The sequence below is a fragment of the Protopterus annectens genome, chromosome 8.part0 (assembly GCF_019279795.1).
Source record: "Protopterus annectens isolate FY-2018-M chromosome 8.part0, PAN1.0, whole genome shotgun sequence".
Lineage (NCBI taxonomy): Eukaryota > Metazoa > Chordata > Ceratodontiformes > Protopteridae > Protopterus > Protopterus annectens.
The window spans coordinates 1,914,681,809-1,914,708,849 of record NC_056741.1 but is presented as its reverse complement, the minus strand read 5'-3'; the positions used below and the strand labels follow the sequence as shown (position 1 = coordinate 1,914,708,849).

The window sequence follows — 27,041 nt, the reverse complement described above, 5'->3', positions numbered from 1 at the left end:
TACAGACAATCTGTTCTCTGAAGATTTTAATGAGCAGCTCTTCTTTTAGTGTTTACGAGTCCAAATGCACAATGATGTACTGCAGTCTTGTGGAACCTGGACCTCTCCTAACTACCTGGACCCTGTGCAGGCATCCCACATCATTTCACCAATGTAATTGCGCAAAGCATAGGCAATTAGTTCCCTCTACATGCTCCAGTACTCCAATTATTCTGTTCTTCCTTCTTGACCAGTGCTCAATGTCTATTCGTATTCCTTGTAGTTCTTCATATTTAGTTTCCAGGTTGATCATTCTTTCCTTTATACAACATCTTCCTATTGGAGGGCAGTCAGTTGATCTGAGTGGTTGCACAGCACCATATCCACTTCATTATTATGTCACAAAATATTTTCCATGAATGCCTCAATTTATGAATTAACATTTAGAAATCCCAAAAATACCAAGAGAAAAGATTCATTTTTGGGTACCAGTATTTTCCCCAAGCTGTTGGGTTAACAAGTTTTTTCCTAATGCCTGGTCATCCACTGACCGTGTGCCTTCCTTTGCAAGTTCTTTTGGCTTCTTCTTTTCTTTACCTTCCCCTTTTCATGGGAAAGATTGTTTCTTCAGGGCATGCACAAAACTTTTCTCCCTGTGCCAATAATGAACTGTTTATTCTACAAAGTGTTACAAGTACTATTTATCACTTTCCTGCCACACCTAAAGTCAGAATTAATTAATTAATTAATTAATTAATTAATTAATTAATTAATTAATTAATTAATTAATTAACCAAGACAGAACACAATCCACATGGGTCCTTTTCAGGCTCAGCCCAGGGGTACAGCAGATGAGAGGAAAAAAAAAACATATAAATGTACCAATGTACATAATCATGGAAATTAATTACAAAAAAAGACTTAGCACAACAGTATAACATATACAATATCTCTAACAACATAAGCTGTAGGTTTAAATGTGAAAAAAGGAAGCGACAGTAACCAATAAGATAATTTTATTTCTATTTGTTTACTGGGATAGTGCAATGATCAATATTGACCGATTTTACGCTCAGCCTGGGTGAAACAGAAAACATTTCACAAACAAAAAATGCAGAAATGTAAAAGCAATAACAAAATAGTTCAAATTACAAGGAACAAACTGTGTATATACATTCCAGTGAACAAGCACAGTGCAATGTACAATCAAGCAGAGTGTGATGTACAACATATATATTAGTTTCTATAGTGGGTCAATCTTCACTGAATCTTGAGAGAGAAGAGACTCACAAAAAAAAGAATGGTTAGGTGATATGTCCTGTGTTGAAACAGGAACATTATCTCTGTATATAACAGTATACTATTAATGTAATTACTGACTTGCAATGTTATTACCAAGAAAGAATGGGTCATAAGAAATAGTGTAAAAACATTTTACTCACTCCTGTACAATTAAATATTCAGTTGCACCCCAATTAATTGCCACTTCGCAAAGTACTTGCTCTTGTCAGAGAAGATAAATAATGCATTACTCATTCAGTGCCTGGAATACCGTTAAAGAAGGCTGTTTTTTTCCCCAACTGCCTCCTAATGACCAAATCACATACTGCAAGTAAAACAAGAAGCAGCAAAGAAAGTACAGTTTTGTACCTACCATAAATGTAGATGTTCGAGGATTCCCTTGCTGCAGTCCTGACAATTGGGTATAGTCCAGCGTCCCAGTCGCAATACCAGAGTAAGGCTGGCGTCGGTGGTCATTTATTAGACTGGCTGGCCAGCCGTGCAGTACTAACTCGCATGACCGACGCATTTTCCTCAGTCTTTCTTGCCCCAGATGTCAGAAGACCCAAAAGACAAGTCCCAAAACAACCTGCACCAAAAACATGTACAATATATACAGTAATATATACAAAAAATATAAGCATGTAAACTCACCTACACAACCACCCTGAAACACAGGGGAAGGAGGAACATCTACATTTATGGTAGGTACAAAACTGTACTATGTTCTTCGTCTTCCCTTGCTGCAGTCCTGACAATTGGGTAGAATCCCAAAGCAGAGGTAAGGGAGGCTGGCAAATTATAAAGTAGCAGGAGCTGACAACATGCCTTGTAAAACAGCTGTGGCAAAACCAGCTCTAGTCTTAGAGTATATAGGCAGATGATAATGCCTAGAGAAAGTATGCACTGAACTCCAAGTAGCTGCCTCCAGAATATCCTTAGTTGCCACCCCTTAGAAATGCTGTTGAAGTGGCAGTAGCCCTAGTGGAATGAGGCCTAATCCCAGCTGGAACCTCTTTGCCATGATGGGAATAACAAAATGCAATGCAAAAGCCAATCCACCTAGAAATAGTTTGTTTTGACACAGGCTTGCCCTGTCAACTTAAACCAAAAGAAACAAGTAACTGCTGAGACTGCCTAAAATCTTTAGTCCTGCTCAAATAATAACGCAATTGCCTGTGTACATCTAAAGTGTGCAAAATCTTTTCCCCTTTATTTTGAGGATCTGCAAAAAACGTAGGCAAATGAATAGTTTGGTTTAAAGCCACACTAGAAACTACCTTAGGCATAAAGGAAGGATTAGTAATGATACCCTGTCCTTATGGAAAATCAAAAGGGCTCTACTGCCATAAGGGCCTGCAACTCAGACACCCTTCTTGCAGAAGTAATAGCCAACAGAAAAGCAGTCTTCCATGACAAATATTTCAATTCAGCAGTAGCTGCAGGCTCAAAAGGTTGTAGAGTAAGTTTTTCCAACACAAAATTGAGATCCCAAGCAGGAGTAGGAGCTCTCTTATATTCTTTGCCCTCTAAGAAACTGCTTGAACAAAGGATAAAACAAAGGTGGGTCACAATCATAGTGAGCTGAAATTGCTGCAGCATGAATCTTTATGGAAGAGAAAGACAAACCTTTGTCCAATAATTCAGTAAGATATTGAAGAGCCACACTCAAATCAGGCTCTGAAATCTCCAAATTCTTTGCTGTACTCCAAAATAAAAATCTCTTCCATAGTACTAGGCCTTCTAGCTTCCATAATCACATTTAAAACTTGTTGAGGAAGCTGAGACCTACCATGCTTCAACAGAGAATATGCCAAGCTGTGAGATGAAGAGATGGAAGCTTGACATTGAGCAGATGACCGTCCTTCTGAGATAACAGATGAGGAATCAGAGGTAAAGGCCATGGAGGCTTCTTTACAAGACTCCTTAGAAGTGGGTACCAGTGTTGCCGAGGCCAATCTGGAGCTATCAAAATCATCCTTGGCCTGTCTTGTCTGACCTTTAATAATACCTTTGGAAGAAGAGGCAGAGGTGGAAAGGCATAGACATGAAGGTTTTTCCAACTGAAAGACAGAGCATCCACTTTCCAAGCTGTGTGATGAAACCCCTTTGTGCAATACTTTGGCAGCTGGTGGTTTAGTGGAGAAGCGAACAGATCTATGTCTGGAGTTCTCCATGACACTGTCAATTTCTGAAATACATGAAGATCCAGTTTCCACGGGATCCATGATTTGTCTGCTTAATACATCTGCTAGGGAGTTCTGTGCTCCTGGCAGAAACCTTGCCTGAAGAGTTAGTTGCAGGCTTAACGCAGTCTCCCATAAAATCATTGCTTGCCTGCACAGAGGATAAGAATGTGTTCCCCCTTGCTTGTTGATGTACCACATGACAGTTGTGTTGTCTGTTAGAATCAACACCTGCCCTGGAAGAAGTAACTCCTTGAAAGCCATCAATGCAAACTGGACTGCTAACATCTCCTTCATGTTGATATGTAGATGCTGTAGTCTGGCAGGCCACTTGTCTTGTATCCACTTTCCATTTAGATGAGCTCCCCAAGCAGTGTCCGAGGCATCTGTCGTTAAAATCTGACTCGCCTCTGGCCGGTCACAGAGAGTCCCTTGTTTAGGTGACATTCCTGAGCCCACCACAAGAATTCCTTTTGAAGGCAAGGTATTATTTGAATGACAGTGTCCAAATCTTGGCAGTGCTGTGTCCATACATTTTGAGATACCATTGCAGCTTCCTCATATGCAGTTTGGCATTGGGAAGCACCAGAATACAAGATGCCATGAACCCTAATGCTTGAAGGACTGTCCTTGCAGTCAGCACGGACTGATGAGATAGTTGATGGAAGTAAAGTGACAGACTCTTTTGTTTGTCCGGGGTTAAAAAGGCCATCTGGGCTGCTGTATTCAGTCTCACACCCAGAAAGCACATGTCTTGAGAGGGTACTAGACTGGACTTTATTTCGTTCACAGAATACCCTAGGCATCTTAGCACTGCTATGACATATTCCAGATGCTGTAGAAGGTGTTCCTTTTCTTGAGCCAGAATCAGGCAGTCGTCCAAGTAAGGATAAATTTGAATGCCTTGAAGCCTGAAGTAAGCTATCACTGGAGCCAGAACCTTTGTGAATACTCTGGGCAGTAGATAAGCCAAAGGGCAATGCAGAGAACTGATAATGAAAATCTCCAGTTAGATACTTTCTGCAACTTAGCCTTATGGGCACATGAAGGTAAGCTTCCTTGAGATCCAAAGTTACCATCCAGTGATCCTTGCCCAGCAGAGGTAACAGTTGCTGTAACGTCAACATCTTGAACTTGGGAATGTCCAGATAAGTGTTGAGGATAGATAAATCCAAAATTGGTCTCCACGTGTTCCCCTTCTTTGGTACTAGGAACAGGCGAGAATAAATCCAAGCCCCTTTCTGACACAGGGACTGGCTGAATAGCCCCTATCTGGAGTAACTGAGAAACTTGCTTGTGAGCCTCTTTTCTTTGTGGAGGAGGAACATCTGGCATGCCTTTGAAAGGGGCATTGTGTGGAAATAAAATCTGTACCCGTGATGAATGATATCCAGCACCCATCTGTCTTGAGTGATTAAATCCCAATTTTCTTTGAAAAGAGACAATCTTCCCAAAGGAGCTGCCAGTCCACTGGCAGCTGAAAAGGCAGGTCATTGGTTCTGCTGAAAGGACTGACCCCTGCCCTCACCAGAAGTCTGAGCAGGTGAACTGTCTGATCTAGGCCTAAAGGAACCTTGAGCCCTGCCCCTACCACGTCTAGACCTACCCCTAGACTGGGAACCATAAGCAGGATATGTCCACCCCTTAGCAGGCCAATTTCTACTAAACTGGAGGCTGCACCTGCAAAATCTTTAACAGTCTGCATAGACTTAGCTTTGTCCTCCATTTTCTTTAAAACTGCTTCCACAGGCGGTCCAAACAACACATCAGACTGTAAAGGAGCATCCAAAATCCTGGTCTTAACATGCTCAGCTAAATTCTGATCCTTCAACCATGCATGTCTGCGAAGAACAGAACTAGTAGCAGCCACCCTCGAGGAGGCCTGAACAGCATCAAAACCACACTGCAAAGAATGCTTACCCACTTGTTCAGACACATGAACCAAATCCAGCAATTCTTTACACTCAATACCTTCCGCCAAAGCATCCACCTTAGATTTCAATTGTGAAAGGAGATAATTCTGATATTTCAGCATATGAAATTGACAATTCAACGCCCTCATGGCTAGAGTGGAAGAAGTATATACTTTCTACCCCACCTATCCAAAGCCCTTGCCTCTTTATCAGAGGGTACAGGATTTTTAACCACAGAAGCTTTAACACCTTTAGGCCCCTGAGAAACAGTTTCTGGGTCCGCCCTGGGACTCTTAAACAAATACTTATGAGCTTGGGCACCCTATAATACCTATCAGGCTTAACAGGAGCAGGAGGCAAGGAATCAGGGTTCAGAGAAGCCTCTGCAAAACATCCTCCACCACATTCAACACAGGAGGAATAGCTAAGGGCCTATGCTGGGGCAAAAACAAGAATTCCCTAAGCCTTTTCTGGAGTCAGAGTAATCTTGGCCTTCCCATTTAAAGTGCTCCCTCATGGAGTGAAGAGTCTCTGAAAATGAAAAATCCTCAGGAGGAGAAGCTGAAGGAGTGGAATCATCCACATCAGAATCAGAATAAGTAGGAAACTCTGGCAAGTCTTCCACAGAAGACTCTGAGGCCTGTGAACACTGTTCAAAACTATCAAACTCCTGTTCCACCCTAGGCCTCTTATCAGGTGGGGGCATAGAACCTCTAATCAGAGTAATCAAATCTTCTGCCATTTTAAGCATATGTTTCTTAGGCACAGAGCCTGAAATGCTAGGAGAAGCCCCTACAGAAGCTGAACTTGGCCTTCCTCTAAAAGAAGCTTTGGCAACAGAAGGAGAGGCCCTAACTACCTTGCGAAGAGAGGAAGAACAGTTACCTGAGAAGCCCCTCAGCCTGGCCTACCTCCTGAGAGGGCACATCCTGTAACAGTAAAGTATCTGCCTGAGACTCCATAGAGACTCCTGGCAAAACCTCTGGCTCCCCTGAGCCTTCTAAAGGACCGGCGTCCGGGACCGGTTCCTCACCCGAGACTTCACTGTTTTGTCCTTGCGCTTCTTAGAAGCAGGCGCCCGGCATCCGGCGGGCATAGTATAATTGCAACGCTTCCCAAACACTAACCTAGCACAATCAAGCCTCCTCTTAATAGTGCGCTTGTTAAATCTAGCACAAGAGCGGCAACCAACAACGTCGTGCTCAGGCCCTAAACAAGGTATACACAATGTATGATAATCCCTATGCGGTATCTGCTTCCCACAAGAAATACAGTTATTCACTTTTTCTGACATCCGTTAAATACTGAGGCAAGAAAACTGTATTCGGTCTGAAACGGATTCGAAAATCTCAGAACGCCAACCTGCACTCGCAAAATTGCTTCTGCATCGGACCACTAACGCCATGACTGTCAGGACTGCAGCAAGGGAAGACGAAGAACATCTTGTAGAGAAAATGAGGCTTGATATACCTGTAATATATCCAGAACTGACACAAACTGGCCAAATCAAAAACTGCAAGCAAAACAAGAGAAAGTAAAGAACTGCTGGTGATAATGAGGCACTAAATGCCAATATGCCAGGGGAGGCTGACATCACTCAAACGTTAGGACTAATAAACAGAAGTTAAAAAATATTACATGGGACTTGTCAATTTCACAGCTTTCCAAAACTTTCAGGGAGGCCAAAGCCCTTTAGTAGCTCTACTTGGATTAAGTCAGCAGGGTAATCATGATTTCAATGTACTTGCAACGGAAAGATTTTAAAGGAAAATAGAACTGTTTTCTACTAAAACAGCAGCAACTATACTGATAACTCCATCTCAAAAACACTTTCATTAGACATATAGCTAACTATATGAGAAATTTCCTCTTACAGTCTTATTTACTTACTTTAATTCTCCAGTAGCGAGACATTTTATCATACACGCCAACTGTGCCATTTGCTAGGGCATAGCCAAATCGACTGCCATGCATGTGGCAGAGAGATGTGATTGTCTGCAATTAAATTATAATCACGTCACAACAGCGAAGGAATCAATTCTTTTTAAAATTCAGTCTACCTTTACATTCAAAATAAAAACAAGACACAATTGTTATTAAAGTAATTGCACTATTAACAATTACATTAAGTTAAAATGGTCTAGGTCACAAACCCAGTGTCATGAGTATCTTCCACACATTCTCAAAGAAGCGCTGATAGGGTGGGATAAGAATGCTTGGTACACTTGTTGCAAGTCTGGTACCCCAGAGTAATGAGATACATAAAGGGCAGGATTTACGGATACTTTCCGTAGTGATTACAAAGAACAGTAATGAGGGCAACTAGTAGTCCATGGAGTACTGCCTTTAAAGATGTGGCTATACTGGGTGGCAGGACAGCAGGGAGGTACTATGTGCCTTATAGTTTTGAGGTATGTAGGGAGGGAGATCAGCCCACTTCGTGGGTTCACAGTACTGCAGGCTTGCACTCAAACACAACAAGTACTCAGAAAGAAAGGTAACTGAAAATGAGCATAGCAGCACTGGCAAAGATGATTCTGAACAGTGTCTACACTTGATTAGTACAGTGTTATACTGTATGTAAAGCTCTGCAACACCACACTGTATGTGCTTCAACACAAACGATACCACCAAAGCCACAAAAAATATTTTATTTCTCTAGCGCCTCGGCTACAAACAGCCTTCAAGGAGTAGTACTGTACTGTGTGCAAATTGTGACAGAAGAAAGCAGGAAAATACTATAAGGTGATGCTCCTTAGCAGCCCATAATCTTAGCCATTTCTGCTAAACTGTCACTCAGCCAGGACTGCTCTTTAACATGAGGAGACACGTATATGCATGAAACAGTGCATAGCACTGTGCAACTCTACACTACTATACAGTCTGTTGACTAAAGCATTTAAAAACAATGCACAGTGTTCCAGTTAGTGTTCCAGTTAGGAGGTTGTTTAGTGCAGTGTAAACCATTGTTACTAGTACTAGTAAACAGGAGTAAGCAATGCAATTCATAAAGTTGCTGAAATGCATGGTGTTCCTTACACACTGCAGTACAATACTGCTCATCTACATCTCATGTGGACTACTCTGCGACTGATGTCAAAAGAAGTCCCTACTACGGACCGATATAGGAGTATAGGCATTAAGAAAGAGATGGTGGAATTATAAGTGAAAGACCAAACCTGACCAAGTTTTTAATTGAGTCTAGAACAGAAGCTGCTGTTCAAAAAAGGGATAATTGTTAGGGCATATAAAATATTGCATGACAGCTATAAGAATCTATCAGAGGAGGTCGGAAAAGGTTAGGAAGAGACTGGGAAAGTGATTTATAAACAATGGCAGGACATATGTATGTTCCCAAATATGCAATAAAGTCCAGGAGATTTAGGATTTCTGACTGGAAGTGGCTGCACAGGTATTTTTATACCCCAAGCAGACTGCAGAGAATTTTTCTTCAGTTAGACAGCAAAATCTGCCAAGTGTTTTGGGAAAGATAAGAGGTAACTGGGGATGTGTTTTCTGCGAGTGTAACAAGCTGAAAGATTTTAAAAATTCTGTACAAAGTACGCTGTTGGAAATGTTGGGGATAATATAGTTAGCTGTTCTTTAGTTCAGTGTGTTTAACAAAAGGTCAAGCTTCTTATTGTCGTGTTGTGCCTCAAGAAAAGGTTATTTGGATAATATAGTTATAATTAAGGAAATTATTATTTTGAGCTGAGACAGAAGAGCCGAACTGCCGTAAACATAGTAAGGCCTTACTAAGCTTAATGGTATTCACTGCCACAAAAATCAATTAGTAGAAAATGGAAATCAAAATCTAAACCAACTGTAATAAAGTATTAAATATTGTAAAGGAATTCATTTAGCTGGAGGTGGGATCTTTAAAAACGGGAGCAGCAAATTACACAGAATTAAACGGAATTTGTAGGAACAAGACATCCAGAATGATGTTCTGGAGGAGGAGTGAGGTTTAAGGAAGGCAGGATTTGAGCAAATAACAATGGAAGTGCTATGGTATGTCTTTCTTTTCTATTTCTAAAAGTATACTTGCGTCATCTTTTAATAACACCATATTTAGTAAAGATGTAAAAAGAGTCTCATTGCAGTCTCAGTGGGGGGCACTGTGGTGGAGCAGTTAATGTTCTTGCCTCACAGCACAAGGTTTCCCAATTCGATTCGCGGCTGGGTTGCCTTCTGTGCAGAGTCTGCATGTCCTCCCTACATTCGCATGGGTTTTCTCCGGGTACTCTGGTTTCCTCCGATATTTCAAAGACATGCGTCTGGAGCGTTTCTCCCTGGGCCTCCTCTGAAAATAGGCTCTATCCTAGCTGGACTTTCCCCATCAACAAATGTTAAATAAATTACCTTTTGTAACAATACTTGCCTATAATGTTGACAGTGCAAGTGGAAAGTACAGTTGTGTAAGGTGAACTTACCCATAACAGTACATGGCTGAAAGATCACTGCTGCAGTAGCCTTTATTATGGATTATACCCTGCCAAGGACATAACAGCCAGCCAGCTTACAAAGCTTCCTTGCATTCAAACTGTCAAGACAACTCGAACTGCAATGACAAAAAGACATGTTTGAGTGCAAAGCCCTTCGGAGCTTACTTGTCAGCAGAGAGGGAGTCTGAGCCCTGAAAGGACAATGCTGGGAATAATAAAAAAATAAATGTCCACATACTGGCATAAAAAACACACCAAAACAAGGGAGATGGAAGGAGAGAGCGGCTACTGCAGCAGCGATCATTTTAACATTTACTGTTATGGTAAGTTCAACTTAGACAACTGTACTTTTATTCATATTTATCACTGCTTTGGCAGGCTTATCTATATGGGTAGATTACAACAACACACAGAACTTCGGGGATCATAAACAATGTAGAAGAAAAGCAGCTTCTGTTCAGTTCAGTTTGCACAATCAAGATACTTTATTTGGTAAGCGCTTTCATGGGAATAGCTCCCACTTCTTCAGACCATTCAATAAAATACATTTAAAACCACTCCATTTATATAGGGAACCTTAATTGGTATCAATCAAATTATGACTACACCATTTTCCATTCTTAAAGTAATAGGCATACCCTAATATATTCTTATTAAAACTTCATTCGTATAAACCCCCTCTAAGTGCATAGATAGAAAAAACATGTTTGAAACACATATAAACTACATACAGGTACTGCAGTGGTGGTGCTGCAGTAGCGTTGTCGCATCACAGTTAGACGTTGCACGTTCGATTCTCAGTTAGAGCGTCTTGTGTATGTCGACATGCGTGAATGGGCGTTCCTTCGTTGAAGGTTGTGCGTTAGGCCCGGCAAGCCAGCACATAAAAATCTACTGCCAATCATTAGCGGACCGGAGTTCCGCTGTGGCAACCCATAACCGGGAAAAGCCAAAAGAAAGAAAGAAATATAAACTACATACAGGTACAGATGCATCTATCATTTCTCACTTTCTATAGAATATCTTTTATTGTCACAGACTCATGATAGTCCCAAAATTATATACACAAATGTATGTCAGATCATGTATAAAAAAATGAAAATAGATATATAAAAATCTATATTATGCCATACAGATGCTACTAAAATTTGCACTAGTAATAAAAATGCACATTAACAATAAATTACATAATAACCATTGGAATAAAAATAGGAATAAAATACATCCTATTATTTATGAATACTTCTATTCTTCAAAATATGCTTCAGAGGAACTTTATCATTTATACCACTGCCCCTGTCAGCCTGTAAGCGAATGATGCATCTCGCTTCTGAAGTCTCTGCCCTGTTACTAATACCCCCCCCCTCCATTCTCATTCACTATTTCTATGACCATGAACTTAAAGGAATGATTTTCTCCCTTTTCCAGTGTATGTCTGGCTAAAGCATTGGTTTTACCTCTGTTCCTAATACCCAAAAGGTGTTCTCTTATCCTATATCTAAGTTCTCTGTTTGTTTTTCCTACACAGTATCCTGAACACAGGCCACAAATTGCTAAGTATACAACATTCTTGGTAAGGAAATACTGGTCAGTACTGACACATGAACCCTGAATTAGGGAAATTGTAGGGGATTAACCTAGTTTCCTATACAAGAACAAGAAATCCCTGAAAAGGTTACTTTGTTATGGACCCAAAATGGATAGATCCATGGGGGAATATCAAGGAACTATATCATGTAAAAATTGTAATCAATGTGGATGGATAGATACAACTAATAATTTTAGAGACAGGTAAGGAATACACATTTAAAGTTACAGCTAATTGCTACACCAAAAATGTTGTATACTTAGCAATTTTTGGCCTGTGTTCAGGATACTATGTAGGAAAAACAGACAGAGAACTTAGATATAGGATAAGAGAATAACTTTTGGGTATTAGGAACAGGGATAAAACCAATGCTTTAGCATGCACTGGAAAAGGGAGAAAATCATTCCTTTAAGTTCACGGTCATAAAATTAGTGAATGAGAATGAGAGAGGGGGGAAATCAGTAACAGGACAGAGACTTCAGAAGCGAGATGGACCATTCACTTACAGGCTGACAGGGGCAGTGGCCTAAATGACAGAGTTCCCCTGAAGCCTATTTTGAAGAATAGGACTATTCATAAATAATAGGATGTATTTTATTCCTATTTTTATTCCAATGGTTATGTAATTTATTGTTAATTTGCATTTTTATTGCCACTGCAAGTTTTAGTAGCATCTGTATGGCATATATACATTTTATACATCTACTTACATTTTTTATATATGATCTGACATGCATTTGTGTATATAATTTTGGGACTATCATGAGTCTGGGACAATAAAAGATATTCTATAGAAAGTGAGAAATGATAGATGCATCTGTACCTGTATGTAGTTTATATATGTGTTTCAAACATGTTTTTTCTATATATGTTAGAGGGGGGTTTATATGAATGAAGTTTTAATAAGAATATATTAGGGAATGCCTATTACTTTAACACTGGAAAATGGTGTAGTCATGATTTGACTAATAGCAATTAAGGTTCCCTATACAAGTGGAGTGGTTTTAAATGTATTTTATTGAATGGTCTGAAGAAGTGGGAGCTATTCCCATGAAAGCGCTTATTAAATAAAGTATCTTGATTCTACGAACTGAACAGAAGCTGCTTTTCTTCTACATTGTTTATGATCCCTGAAGTTGTGTGTTGTTGTTGTATGCTGCTATTGCCTTTGTTGTCATTTAACTCAAGTTGCATTCATATTTTTTGTGTGTGGATTACTTATATGGGTAGATTACTATAGCTACCTATATTTGGGAAATGGAAGGAGAAGGGCCCAGGAGCCTCTGGACAATGGCCCTAGCAAAGCTTAATTTAGACCTAGAGAAGGAATCAAGCTTATACAGTGTTTTGTAAACGTATGCACAGAGGACCAAGTAGCAGGTTCTAGAACACTTCTAGAATCCAACCTTTCCAAAAAGCTATGAAGTCAAGCCCCTAGTAGGGTGGGAGCCTTGATCCTGTCTGGAATAGATTTGTCAAATGTAATAGTCTTGGACAACCATTTGGAAAAAGTCTGTTATGACACAGGTTGTCCCTTCTTACCCTCTCAAGAAATTAGCAATTGACCTGAAGAAAGATTTAATTCTGTCAAGATACTGAGTTGTCTGTGGACCTCCAACTTATGAAGTATCCCTTCTCTTTCATTTTTAGATTGAGGAAAGAAAATGGGGAGATGGATAGTTTGGCTTGAAGTAAACTCGGATACCACTTTAAGTATAACAGAAGGATTAGTTCACTAAGAAACTCTGTCCCTATGGAAAATGAGGTAGGGATAACTCACCATAAGAGCTTGCAACTCAGATCTTTTTCTTGCAGATGTCAGAGCAATAAGTAAAACCACTGTCCATGTTAAGAATCTCAAGTCAGACAAATTAGCTGTTTCAAATGGAGTTGTGTTAGCTTTTCTAATCCAAATGAAGATCCCAAGACAGAGGTCACCAGTTTACTTGGAGGACTCTTCTGCAAAGTTCCTTTGAAGAACCTTTTGACATGAGAATGCCTTGAAAGTGGAGAATCAATGGGCAGACATGCTGAAATGGCTGATAAATGAACCCTGATAGAGGAATAAGAAAGGGCGTAGGATAGTAACACACAAATATTGTAAAACCAGAGAACAACTAATCCTGAATGGGTGCTGGTTAAACTGTTAACACCAACTAGAAAACCTTTTACCATTAGCTAATAAATGATTTTCTAGTAGCATGCTTTCCTGCCTCCATTATCACCCATTGCATGTCTTCAGAAAAAAAGGTGCCTAAAAGGAATTAACATCCTATTACCCAGGCAGGCAGCTGAAGATGACTTACATCAGGGTGTATATCAAACACCCTTTTTCTTGTGTGAACAGCAGATCCATTCTGTGATGAAGCTTATGGTAATTGCCCCAGCCATTTCCAAAATGGAGTTCCACAATTGCCTGGGTGAATCACCATAATAATATTGGGGGATTCCTTCTGAATCTTCAGAAGTACCCTGGATATTAGTGGAAAGGATGGAAAAGAATACAGAAATGTTCCTGTTCAAAGAAAAGGAAAGCCATCTTCCAGCCCTTCTTGCACAGAGTCCTAGAAGAGAATTTTGGCAGTTGATTGTTCAAAGAGGTCCAACTTGAGGAACTTGCCACAGATGGATCAAATTTTGGAAAACCACTTGTTCTAGTTTCCATTCATGAGGGTCTGCCCTGGTCCTAGACAGTTTGTCTGCCATACAGTTTTGCTCGGATGGAATGAAGGATGCTGGTAGAGCGAGACTGTGCTGTGAAGCTTTATCCCAAGCTAACATGGCTAGTGTGCAAAGGGGGTACAACCTGATTTCCCCTTGTTTGTTGATGTGCCAAATGACTGAGGTATTGTTTGTAACAAGTTAAAAAGGTCTTAGGGACCAAAGACGGAACAAAGAGTTGAGTATCTTCATCAGGACAAGCATCGCCTTCATATTTATCTGCTTGCATTTGTCCTTGGTGCCTGACATTCTCTGCACTTTTATCCCTCCAAAAACTGCTCTCCAAGCAAATTCTGAAGCATCTGTGGTGACTGACTGCTTTGGAGCAGGGATACAAGAAGGGGAGACCTGGATTTAAGGATATATGTTGTCTGCACCAAACAATTTCTCTTCTGACAATCCCAATACCAGGATCTGAAAAGATAATAGATAGTCAAGCTGGGAAAAAAGATTTCAGATACCACTGTATCTTTCTCGTGTGAAGTCTTGCCAGGGGTATCATGAGAATCATAGATGCCATGAGACACAAAATCCTTAGGTATTCCCTTGCAGTAACCAAAGTCTGAACAGAAAACTTTAGAAATAGATCTAGATATAGATAAAGATCCATTTTTCCCCCGTAGAAGAAAAGATCTTTGAACTGAGGTACCTAGTTGACATCCCAAGAACATAATCCTATGTGTGGGTGTCAAGAAAGAATTTTAACCATTTGCTTGGAATCCCAGTTTGTGGAAGAGATCTTTTGTCCAAGATTGAGACATTTTGAAAAAAGACTGCAGAAATATGGACAAATGTGGATTCCCTGCAGCCAGCAATGAGCTGCAATTGGAACTACACACTTTGTGAACACTCTTGGTGCACTGGATAGTCCAACGGGCAAGGCAGAGACTGACAATGCAATTCAGACTCACAAACCCTTAAGAAACTTCTGAAGTCTGGATGAATAGTGATGTGATGCTGTATCATTTAAATTAAGAAGTTATGTACCTACCATAACGTTCCATGTTAGTTGTCTTCTTCTCGCCTTCTTTCTTGCTGGATGGGTTCGGAGCCGATCCTCGGCTCGGCCAATACTAAAAGCTCGAGAGCTAATTCCACCGGCTCGAGGCTCCCCTATATCCCACAATGCTAGGCGGTAACTACTCAGATCTCATTTGATAGCTATACCAAGCAATCCTAGTCTCCATAGAATGGAGTAGGGAAACCCACCTCAAAACAATCTGCGTAAAGGAAAGGCAGACCTCAGTAAGGATAGAAGAGGTGGAAGAACGTGTGGGAATGACAACTTTCAGAAGAAAAACACAAAATGAATTCCAGTCGGTCTGTCCAGGCTTGGGGGAAGGAGGTGGACGAAGAAAGAAGGCGAGAAGAAGACAACTAACATGGAACGTTATGGTAGGTACATAACTTCTTAATGTTAAGTTGTCAATCTCGCCTTCATTCTTGCTGGATGGGACCGCGTCCCTAGCACCTTATCCCGGGTGGCCTATCTGAACAGACTCTTGAGAACAGTGGAACCAAAATTGGCACGACTTCTGGAAACTATGTCCAATTTGTAATGTGAAATGAATGTATGAGGAGAAGCCCAGGTGGCTGCTGCACAAATTGAATCTATTGGCAGCCTATCCTGAAAAGCTACGGATGTAGCTAATGCCCTAGTTGAATGAGCTCTAGGTCTTGAGGGTAGTTTTTGATGTCTAATGTCATAGATGAAGGTAATTGTAGAGGTGAGCCATCTAGAGAGGGATACTTTAGTAACTGGAAGGCCCAATTTACCTTCCGCATATGACAGAAACAATTGATCAGATTTCCTGAATTGTTTAGTCCTGTCTAAGTAATATCTAAGTTGGCAATGAACATCCAAAAAAATGTAGCTTTTGTTCCGACCTGTTTGAATAGTTAGGGAAAAAGACGGGAAGATCAATAATTTGGTTTAGGTTTATTTGAGAAGAAATTTTAGGCAAAAAGGATGGATTAGTATGGAGGGATACCCTATCTTTGTGAAAAACTAAGTAAGGAGGACGACTGCACAGAGCATGGAGTTCGGATACCCTTCTTGCTGAAGTTATAGCTACCAGAAAAAGTGTCTTCCAAGAAAGCAACTTCAGAGAACATGAAACCGCCGGCTCGAAGGGGGGAATAATTAAAGATGCCAGAACCAAGTTCAAATCCCATTGAGGCAGGGGATCTTTGATTGGAGGTTTAAGAAGAAATACACCCCTTAAAAAGGCTTTACAGAGTTTGTGAGCCATGATGCTAGACTCTGAAACACCAATATGAAAATTTGATATGGCAGCCAGTTGAACTCTAATGGTTGATGCAGAAGATCCTAAATGAAAGAGTTCTGCTAGAAAGTGTAAAATAGACTGGATAGGTGCAGTAAAGGGATCTATGTTTTTTGATGTTGCCCAAAAGGAAAAACGTTTCCATTTGCTACTATAAATCTTCCGGGTAGAAGATTTATGATAGGCTCTCAAGATATCTCGGACCGAGCGAGATATTGAGGGAAGCCTGGCTAAGGTTGGAATCGGAGAAACCACGCTGTGAGGTTTAGAGAAGGCAGAGATTGGTGCAGCTGACCCAATTGGTGGGTTATCAGATCTGGTACTGGGTCCAGATGCCAAGGCTGCTCCAAAAGGTAATGATGAAGAAAGGGAAACCATATCTGTCGAGGCCAGTAAGGGGCAATGAGGATCATAGTCACTCTCAAGGTGATGGCTTTCTGAATTAGTTGAGATATCAGTGGAAAGGGGGGAAAGGCATATAGAAGTCCCCGGGGCCAATCGTGGACTAGAGCGTCTCTGGTGGGATGGCCTGGTAACGGAAAGAGAGTGAAGAAGTCATGACACTTGCTGTTTTGGGGAGTAGCAAAAAGATCGCAGCAAGGCTGGCCCCATCTTAGGAATACTTCTTCTAGAACTGATTTCTTTAGAGACCACTCATGGGGCATGAGAATTGCTCTGCTCAATTTGTCTGAAATAACGTTGGATTTCCCGGGAATGTGCGTTGCTATCAGAAAACGCTGAGAAGAGATCGCCCATTGCCAAAGTCTGAGTGCCTCTCGACATAAAGGGTATGATCTGGTTCCGCCTTGTTTGTTGATGTACCACACTACGGACATGTTGTCCGTTTGAATTGCAATAGTCCCAGTGGGAAGAGAGTCGTGAAGGGCTTGCAACGCTAAAAGCACTGCTCTCATCTCTAAGATGTTTATGTGCAAGTGGCACTCGAAAGGTTGCCACGTGCCCTGGACTGTCCTGCCCTGATAATGCCCCCCCACCCAATCAGGGAGGCGTCTGTTGTCAACGTGGCGACTGGGGGGGGGAAGAGTGAAGGGTCTTCCTCGGAGAAGTTGAGGTGATGTGATCCACCAATACAGTTGATTCTTGCATGCTTGAGTTATCAATATGGTATGGGACATCGGGAGCTGTTGAAAGGACCATTGAGTAAACAGCATCCATTGGAGGATCCTCATGTGAAAGCGAGCTAAGGGGAGAAGGGGAATAGCTGCTGCCATGAGTCCTAGTACCTTCAAAACCAGTCTGGCTTTGACTTTGTTGCATTGTAAGAGAAGGGAAACTTGGTTCCGAATGTCTGACACCCTCTGCTCTGTGAGTCTGGCTGAAAGATTGAGTGTGTCTAAGGTGGCGCCTATAAAGACAATAGATTGACAAGGCGACAAAGCAGATTTTTCGAAGTTTATCGAAATGCCTAGAGCTTGGCAAGATTGAATGGTGAAGTCCCTGGATAGGAGAAGCTGATGTCTGGTGGTGGCGGTAAGGAGCCAGTCGTCCAAATATGGAAACACCTGGAATCCTTGACGTCTCAAGTGAGCCGCGACCACTGCCATGCATTTGGTGAACACCAAAGGGCAGGGCCCTGAACTGGTAGTGACTGGCTCCCAGCCTGAAGCGGAGATATCTCCTGGAGCGTCTGTTCATTTTGATGTGGTAGTATGTGTCCTGAAGATCTATCGAGCACATCCAATTGTCCTGACCCAAGAAGGGTAGAATGGACTGTAGCATGACCATCTGGAATTTTGTTTTCTTGACAAACTTGTTTAAGTAGCTGAGATCCAGTATGGGTCTCCAGTCCCCTGTTTTCTTTGGTACCAAAAAGAATTTGGAGTAGATTCCGGATCCTTGCTGGTCTGCTGGGACTGATTGGATAGCTCTTTTTGATAGCAGCTTTGAAATTTCTAATGCTGCTTGTTCCCTTAGACCGGGTGGAACATCTGGAAGGGATCTTTTTGGTTGGGTTGGGATGTGAATAAAGGGAATTTTGTAACCCTCGGATATGATCGACTGTACCCATTTGTCTTGAGTAAGATAAAGCCAGGCTTTTGAGTACAGTGATAATCTTCCCCCGACTGCCTCCAAAGGTGGACAGCCGGGCAGCCCCTCAGGGGTGCTGAAAGGGTTTGTCAGAGAACATTTCTCTGCTACCCTGGTTTTGCGGACCTCCTCTGCCTCTAGGGTGGCGTCTATTATTATTCCCCCCTCTGCCTCTAGAGGGGAATCGGCATTGTGTGTCAGATGAGACTCCCTGGGATTGTTTGCGGAACCACATCTTTCCTCCCCTTTGACCTTTGGGATAGGGTCTAGAAGGGGTAGAAAAACGGACTCCTACAGCAGAGAGAGTCTTACCTTCTACTTCGCACCTGGTCAATGTATCCTTCACCTGTGGACCAAACAAGGATGATCCATCAAAGGGAGAATTGGTGAAGGACGCCTTGAAAGGGTCCGCAAAGTTGCATAGCCACATCCAGGCATGACGTCGTAAGGCAACACCTGTGCCTGCGGCTCTACTCGCTCCATCTGCTGCATATGAGACCAGCCGCATGGAGGAGTTAACGATGGAATTTAGGGTTGCCAACTGGGAATTCATAGTATCTATGAACCCCTCCGCTGTAGGATCCTTTATCAGTTCACCCATATCCTTGAGTAAATCTCTCTGGAGATGAGTGAAGTGGCATAAGTAGTTCAGCGACCGCATTGAAAAGGTCGCTGATGAAAACATCCGCTTGCCGTACCTGTCCATGGTCCTAGATTCCTTATTAGGAGGATGGACAGGAACCGAAGGATCAGCTAATTCCTTCTTTGTGGCCGCAGCCACCACCATGGCATCAACAGGGACACCTTTGGATAAAAAATCTTTGTCTCTGGGGGCAGTAATAAATTTGGATGGTCTCCTCAGGGTGGGTTCCACTGAGTCAGGAGCCATCCAAGCCTTCCTTGCCACCACTTCCATAAGGGGGTCAAAGGGAGGGGACACCCAGGAGGTAGAAGGGCGAGAGCCAAATGCCTCAAGATACACTGACTCATTCTCCGAAGGGTTAAGGGCTGGCCAGTTCCCCCTCTGTTTCAGGATTTCAAGGATGTCAGCAAAGGAGACATCCTCAGAAGGGGATCGAGGGGAACCTTCGGATTCCTCTAAGTCAGTGTAATAGACTCAGGGGAGTCAATGTGCTTCCTCTTGCACTGCCTCTTCCTAGGGGGATCTCCTGCAGGGTCAGGAGAGGCCTCGGAAGAAGAGGAAATTCCCAATGGGGAAACTTGAGGAGTTGGCTCTCTGCGGTCTGAGACAAGGGGGTGAGTAGAAATCACCGCAGGCACTGTAGATGGAGGGGCTGAAGGAGCTGACTGTGGGGCAGAACCTGGTTCTAGCACGCTCCGCATGACCTCGAAGGCACCCCTGTCAGGCAAGGCCCGAGGTCCCCGCTCCGAAGAGACAAGGACCTCCCCCGGCACTGACAGAGACGGCTCCGAAGCCGATGTCGGAGCCGAACTCACCAACGCCGAAGCCCCGAGAGGGAGAGCGGGGTCGGACAAGGGTCCGATGCCACTCGCCCCCTCGGAGCGACGAGGGAAGCTCGGCGCCGAGATCCCTCCAAAGAGGAGATCGGAGCAGATGACGGAGCCAAAATGGAAGGTATCGGATCCGACGCACCGACAGTCATGGCTCCGAACTCGAAGGAGTCGGAGGAGGAATGTATTGGGGAACGGGAATAGCCACTGACTGGTGAGTCGGGCTATGCAGCATTTGGGCCAGTGCCTCGGATTTGAGAAGTCTACTCACTACCCTTTGCAAATCATGGTTGGATAATCTGGAAGACCGTGAGGAATGAGTTTTGTGACTTCGTTCCGAAAGGAGAGGGGATCCTGGCGCCGAATGCACATATCCGATAGAGGGGGATTCTGGACCTCTTTCTCGATTGTGGCTCCGATAAAGGTATCGGAGCTGACAAAGTTTTATCAGCCTCGGCTCCAGCCGGAGCCGAGGTAACAGTATGGGGCTTAGAAACATCGGCTCCAGCCAGAGCCGATGTCGAAGCCGACTTAGATTTCTCAGCAGTCGACTCTGGAGCAGGAGCCGACTGTTTAGAAGTTTTTGAAGGCTTCCCTGACACAGACTGAGTCGGGGGGCCTTCAGGCTTTAATAAGCCCCGCAAGATGAGCTTATTCTTGCGTTCCTGCAGGACTCTAGGGCTAAACCCATGACAAAAAGCACAAGAGTCCTGCAGGTGCAAAGGCCCCAGGCAATACACCCAAGAAGTGTGACCGTCTGTCGGAGACATTTTCTGACAGCACGAGTCACACTTCTTGAAGCCTGAGACCTTGTCTTTAGACATAATAAAACAAGAGAGCCTAACACACACAAACACACTACAGACACTCTCTATAGAAATATATTAAAATAAATTTTAAGGTTAAACCACTAACACACACACACAAGCCCTTACAAAAAAAACTAATTTAGTAAAGGACTAGGGGGAGGGAAGGGGCCGAAGGCCTAGAACTAGGTAAAAAGGGAAAAGGGGCTCGACAAAGAGGGGTCGATTAGTCTAAATTTTAAATTAAACTGAAAAGTTATGTATTAAAATTAAAAAAGGGGTTTTTAGAAGTACCTAAAGGTAAAACTGTAACTAACCTGCCTGAGCTGGTAGAAAACGCACCTCGTCAGCTATAGTGGCAAACGAGATCTGAGTAGTTACCGCCTAGCATTGTGGGATATAGGGGAGCCTCGAGCCGGTGGAATTAGCTCTCGAGCTTTTAGTAATGGCCGAGTCGGAGCCGAAGATCGGCTCCGAACCCATCCAGCAAGAATGAAGGCGAGATTGACAACTTAACATCTAATGTTTCCAGGAAACTTGAAAGAAGAAGAACAAAACTCCTTCCTCAGTTGGGAAGGAGGAACTGATATCACTCCTTGGGCCAGTATGTGATAAGGAGCAGATGGAAACAAAACAGTTTGATCTGAAGGACAAAGAATGACCCCCAGGATAGGAGGACTTTCTTCCCACTGCCATCTGTACACCTGCAAATGATTTTTAAAACCCATTTGCCTGAAACACTCTTGTTTCCAAAGAGAAAAATGGAGATTCAGACTTTCTGGGAAAAGAAAAGGGGCCAGGGTGGGCAGGGATCACAAGTTCTCTTGAACAATCATTCAGGCTTATTGCACTGTCCTTGGTTTTGAGATGTTTGAGACTTCTTTTAGGAACCTCCTTGCCACTTCTTATTAAATGTCTGCTTACCTAAATTATGTTGAGACTGTTTATTCTGTGGGTTTTTTTTGGCTATAATTAAATGAGGAAAAAGAAAATTCCTTGGACAATGTGGAAAAGGAGGACTGAAAAATCTTGGAGATTTCTTGGATCAGCTCTTCTCTTTCACCACACTTTTTGATCAATTCTGTAGGAGAAGGATCAAACACTAAATCTTTATCCAAGGGAGAATTTAAAATCTCATTTTTACATCATCTGGGAGGTTCTGAGAATGCAGTCAAGCAAACTCCTCAAAACAGTACCAGTGTCTATATATAAAAGACGTTATCAACAGAGTAACACACACACACTGCAAACAATGAATAGTGACTTGTGCAACAGAACAAATCCAATTCTTTAAAGCAGATCTTTTCTTCAGAAGAACTTGTAGATACAACATTTTTCAAACTTTAACAATTTGTCAGAACAAACTTTAATACATGAACCTGAAAATTTAAAATTCTGAAAAGTCAAAGCTGCTGAAAAAAATTGCCTAAATCTCCTTGTGTTCTGGCTGTGCTTCTCAAACATTTTGGAAATATAGAGTATATTTTAGTCCATTTATTAAAACTGTATTTGCCTTAATATTGCTACAACTCAAGTGCTCTAGGTTGCACTGCATCTGAATTAAGTGTGTTTTAGCTACTTTTCTGTATATATAGACTTCTCTGTATATGTAGACTAGCTGCTTATTCTACTGTAGTACTGCCTCCTAAATCGGTTTTCAGTTGTGCACTTGCCTTGCTTCATTTAAAAAGTTTTAAATTGCTAATTTTGTACAATTTTAATTGCATTTACTGTTTAGGGTTACACACACAAAAAACAAAAAATACTATCTTGTTTGCTTGTTTCCCGCATTTCCTAGCTAGTATAGTCCAGATCCCAGGCTTTGCTGGCCTCAGGACTTTATTTTCTGTGTTCAGAGCTATCCAGACCTTGCTGTAGTAGAGGGAAGTCCTACTGCTTACCAGTGGGAGTGGTGAACATTGTACTGCCTATCTAACACTAGAGAAGTGGTTTCCAGCTCTGAAATTGTAATTTTATCAACATTTTTGGGCTGTTTTCTATCCCTTTCAACTTTCTGGCTTAAAAATGCATGTGTCTGAGCATGTTTTGCATCGTGCAGCACCAGGGGGCTACGGTTAAACTATTCCAGGTGCCAGAAAGTCTGCTCTTCAAATTTCCCCTTAGCACTAGCTGGTTTCTCAGTAGTAGCACTAAAATCTGAACCCCTGTGACTAGCACTTGCTCTAGAACCTGCTGGAAAGCACCAAGAAGCCTAAAAATGATGCAAGCATTCAACTCTCCTCGTCAATAAGGAGAAATTAATCGTTGGCACTAAACAGCCTATAACTGCAAAGTACCTTGCCAAGGTAAGGGAAAACAGCTCTTGTATTTTACAAAAAAAGTACCTAAACATGCGTGTCCAAGGGTCAGCTTCCGGTGATTTCTCCTGTCCACCTGGTGAATCTGGGCATACTGGAGCAATACAGCAACTGCCTCATGTACAGAGACAACCTTCTCATTCTACCACCCAACACTACAACCTGTGAGAGATGCACTTACACAGCCAAACTGGAAGCAAAGCTCTCTCCAGCCAAGATTGTGCTAGACAGTCAAGAGAAGGTTAACACCTGCAATACACCTCAAGCAACACATAGCCTTTCAAAACCCACACCCTCAACACCCACACACAGCAACACTAAACCCACATATGCGGAGACCCTTAACATTAACCTGCCCAAGCAACAAGGACCTCCGAAGCTGAAATGCAAACAAACACCAGTCACAACCAAAGTGACACATAGCTCACAACACCAGTGTACCACCCAACAGCAACCCCTAAGGCAAGACAATGTACCCAACACTTTAGTCATAGATGACTCTATAGTCAGGCACACTGATGTCCCACTCACCAGGCTGAACAAGGAGAAAATTACAGTCAGCCTACCTGTCAGGTGCCAGGATCCACCACATAACGCATGCACTCAAGTGACTCCACAACAAGTACAAATATGACTCTGTTATTGTCCATGTTGGAGTGAAAGACTTGAGACGTACCTCCCTGGACTACATGAAAAGAGACATGGAAGAGCTCTCGGATTATGTGGCCTAGACAGGTATGACCCAAGCCCTGAGTAGCATCTTGCCTTCGCCCAGAATGATACACAGTATACGGATAAAATGATTGACTTCAACAATTGGCTATGCTTCTGGTGTCATTCAAAGGGGATCCAGTATCTGTCTGCCTGGGCAGACATGATCGACAAACCACAATGCTTTGCCAGAGATGTTCTGCACCTGTCACCCCTGGGATTTAGGTTACTGGCTAAAGCTCTTGCCACCCCTATAGTGCTTTTTTTAGGCAAGGTTCAAAGGACAAAACCACCACCATAACAGATACAAGCATGCAAAATCTAAAGGTAATGCTACTCAATGCTAGAAGTCTAAACCTCAAAATGCACTCTCTCGAGGCACTCCTAAACATGGAGAACATCGATATCTGTGCAGTAACTGAGACCTGGTTCAAGGCTCCAGAGAGTACCCCTGCAATACCAGGCTACAACTCTTACCACACTTTTCGGCCACCAAACCAGGACCAAAACACTAAAGGTGGAGGAGTGTCCATATTCACCAAGGATAATCACACCTCCAGGCTAGTTGCCCAGCACAATGCATCTGAAATTCTCCAGGTGGCAACTAACACTAGGTAAGACTGCAATCACAATTGTAGCTTGCTACAGACCCCCCACCATGCCCCAAGATTCTCACTACACCTTTCTAAACATACTGGAAAATATACAACCAAACACCCTAATACTGGGCGATTTCAACTACCCTGCCATTACCTGGGAAAACTACTCTGGTACCAACACCTTTCCCAACGGTTCTTGGAATTCATAAATTCCAATGCCCTGGATCAACTAATCCATTGTCCCATCAGGGGCTCCAATATCCTAGACCTGGTCATTACCAACATGGGAGATAGATGCTCCACACCAGTGGTCACCCCCCTCATTGGTCAGGTCTGACCATAAGCAAATCACCCTTGACATCCACATCCAACCACTCACCCCCAGTAAGGAAACCTCCGTAAAAAACTTCTCCAAAGCCAACTTCATGCTACTCAAGTCAGAAGTGACAAACGTCATGACACCCATGGAGACGGGATCTGAAAGCTCGACTGTTGAATCCTACACTAAGGCACTGTACGAGCATATCCACTCGTGCATGAATCGTGCCATCCCAAATAGAGCCAAGACGCTCTCCTCCAAAAAAGGAAGTCAATCTGGTGGTCCCCTGCCATAAACAAACTATACAACAGAAGGAAGAAACTGTTGCAGAACAGAGGAAAATCCCAGGATGCAAAAAACTCCCTTACCAGCCTCAATAAGAAGCTGAGATCCCTCAGAAAATCCTCCAAAGCTAGTTACGAAAATAAAATTGCCAAAGATTCCACAGACAACCACAAGGCATTCTATAGTTATGTCGATAATCTAAATGGCAATGCTCAGATCTGCTCTGAGCTACAACAGAATGGCATTAAATATACTGATCCCAAGGATATTGTCAATAACCTGGCAGATCAATTTAGTGCAAACTTCACCCCGCTCTCAACCCCTAAAGGGCCCATCTCAATACCAAAAGATTGCCAAATTCCAGTAATCACGTCCACACAGGCAGAAACCGCACTCTCCAAAGCTAAGAATACAGCATTCATGGGACCAGATGACATCCCGAGCTGTGTACTAAATGAACTACAAAATGAACTGGCACCTCACCTAAGTGTCATGTTTAATCATAGCCTCACCTCAGGCTTTGTGCCCATTGAGTGGCGCACAGCTACAGTTATCCCACTCCACAAGGGGGGATCCAACTTGGATCCCGGGAAAGTACAGTTTTGTACCTACCATAAATGTAGATGTTCGAGGATCCACATTGCTGCAGTCCTAACTATTGGGTAGTCCACTGTCCCAGTCGGCCCGAATACCAAAGTATATGGCTGACATCGGTCAAGGCGCATTAGACTGACGTCAGTACGTCAGGGTACTAATGCGCATGACCGACGTCATATCCTCAGTCTTTTCTTGCCCCAGATGTCAGAAGACCCTAAAAAGACAACGCCAAAACCAAAAACTCCAAACATTCCTGCACCAAAAATATGTACAATATATACAAAATTACCAGAGTATAACCTCACCTACACAACCACCCCTAAACACAGAGGGGAAGGAGGGAGGTATTGGACTGCAGCAATGTGGATCCTCGAACATCTACATTTATGGTAGGTACAAAACTGTACTATGTTCTTCATTCCACATTGCTGCAGTCCTAACTATTGGGTAGAATCCCAAAGCAGAGGTAAGGGAGGCTGGCAAATCATAAGGAAGCAGGAGCTGACAACATGCCTTGCAAAATAGCTGTGGCAAAACCAGCCCTAGATTTAGAATAGAGAGGAAGGTGATAATGCTTAGAGAAAGTATGCACTGAACTCCAAGTAGCTGCCTCCAAAATATCCTTAGTTGCCACCCCCCTTAGAAATGCTGTTGAAGTGGCAGTAGCCCTAGTGGAATGAGGCCTAATCCCAGCTGGAATCTCCTTGCCATGATGGGAATAACAAAATGCAATGCAAAACCCAATCCACTTAGAAATAGTTTGTTTTGACACAGGCTTGCCCTGAGAACTCAAAGCAAAAGAAACAAACAACTGCTGAGACTGCCTAAAATCCTTAGTCCTGCTTAAATAATAACGCAATTGCCTGTGCACATCTAAAGTGTGCAAAATCTTTTCCCCTTTATTTTGGGGATCTGCATAAAAAGTAGGCAAATGAATAGTTTGGTTTAAAGCCACACTAGAAACCACCTTAGGCATAAAGGAAGGATTAGTACGTAATGATACCCTATCCTTATGAAAAATCAAAAAAGGCACTACCGCCATAAGGGCCTGCAATTCAGAAACCCTTCTTGCAGAAGTAATGGCCAACAAAAAAGCAGTCTTCCATGACAAGTATTTCAATTCAGCAGTAGCCGCAGGCTCAAAAGGTTGTAGAGTAAGTTTCTCCAACACACAACTGAGATCCCAAGCAGGAGTAGGAGCTCTACGTGGGGGTCTTATATTCTTTGCCCCTCTAAGAAATTGCTTGAACAAAGGATGCGAAAACAATGGTGGGTCACAATCATAGTGAGCTGAAATTGCTGCAGCATGAATCTTAATGGAAGAGAAAGACAAACCTTTGTCCAATAACTCAGTAAGATATTGAAGAGCCACACTCAAATTAGGCTCAGAAATCTCCAAATTGTTTGCTGCACTCCAAAATAAAAACCTCTTCCATTTTTCTGCATACACTTTCCTTGTACTAGGTCTTCTGGCTTCCATAATCAC

The 27,041-nt window shown here is 42.6% G+C and overlaps 1 protein-coding gene across 1 annotated transcript in view; it reads right to left on the bottom strand.

Annotated features, from left to right (window-relative positions):
- Positions 1-27,041, bottom strand: part of BBS2 (Bardet-Biedl syndrome 2) — a 1,992,563-nt gene that overhangs the window by 1,283,932 nt on the left and 681,590 nt on the right. The window contains exon 6 of the mRNA XM_044079541.1: positions 7,250-7,354. Within this exon, the coding sequence (XP_043935476.1) occupies positions 7,250-7,354 (105 nt within the window). The remainder of the gene's footprint in view (positions 1-7,249; positions 7,355-27,041) is intronic.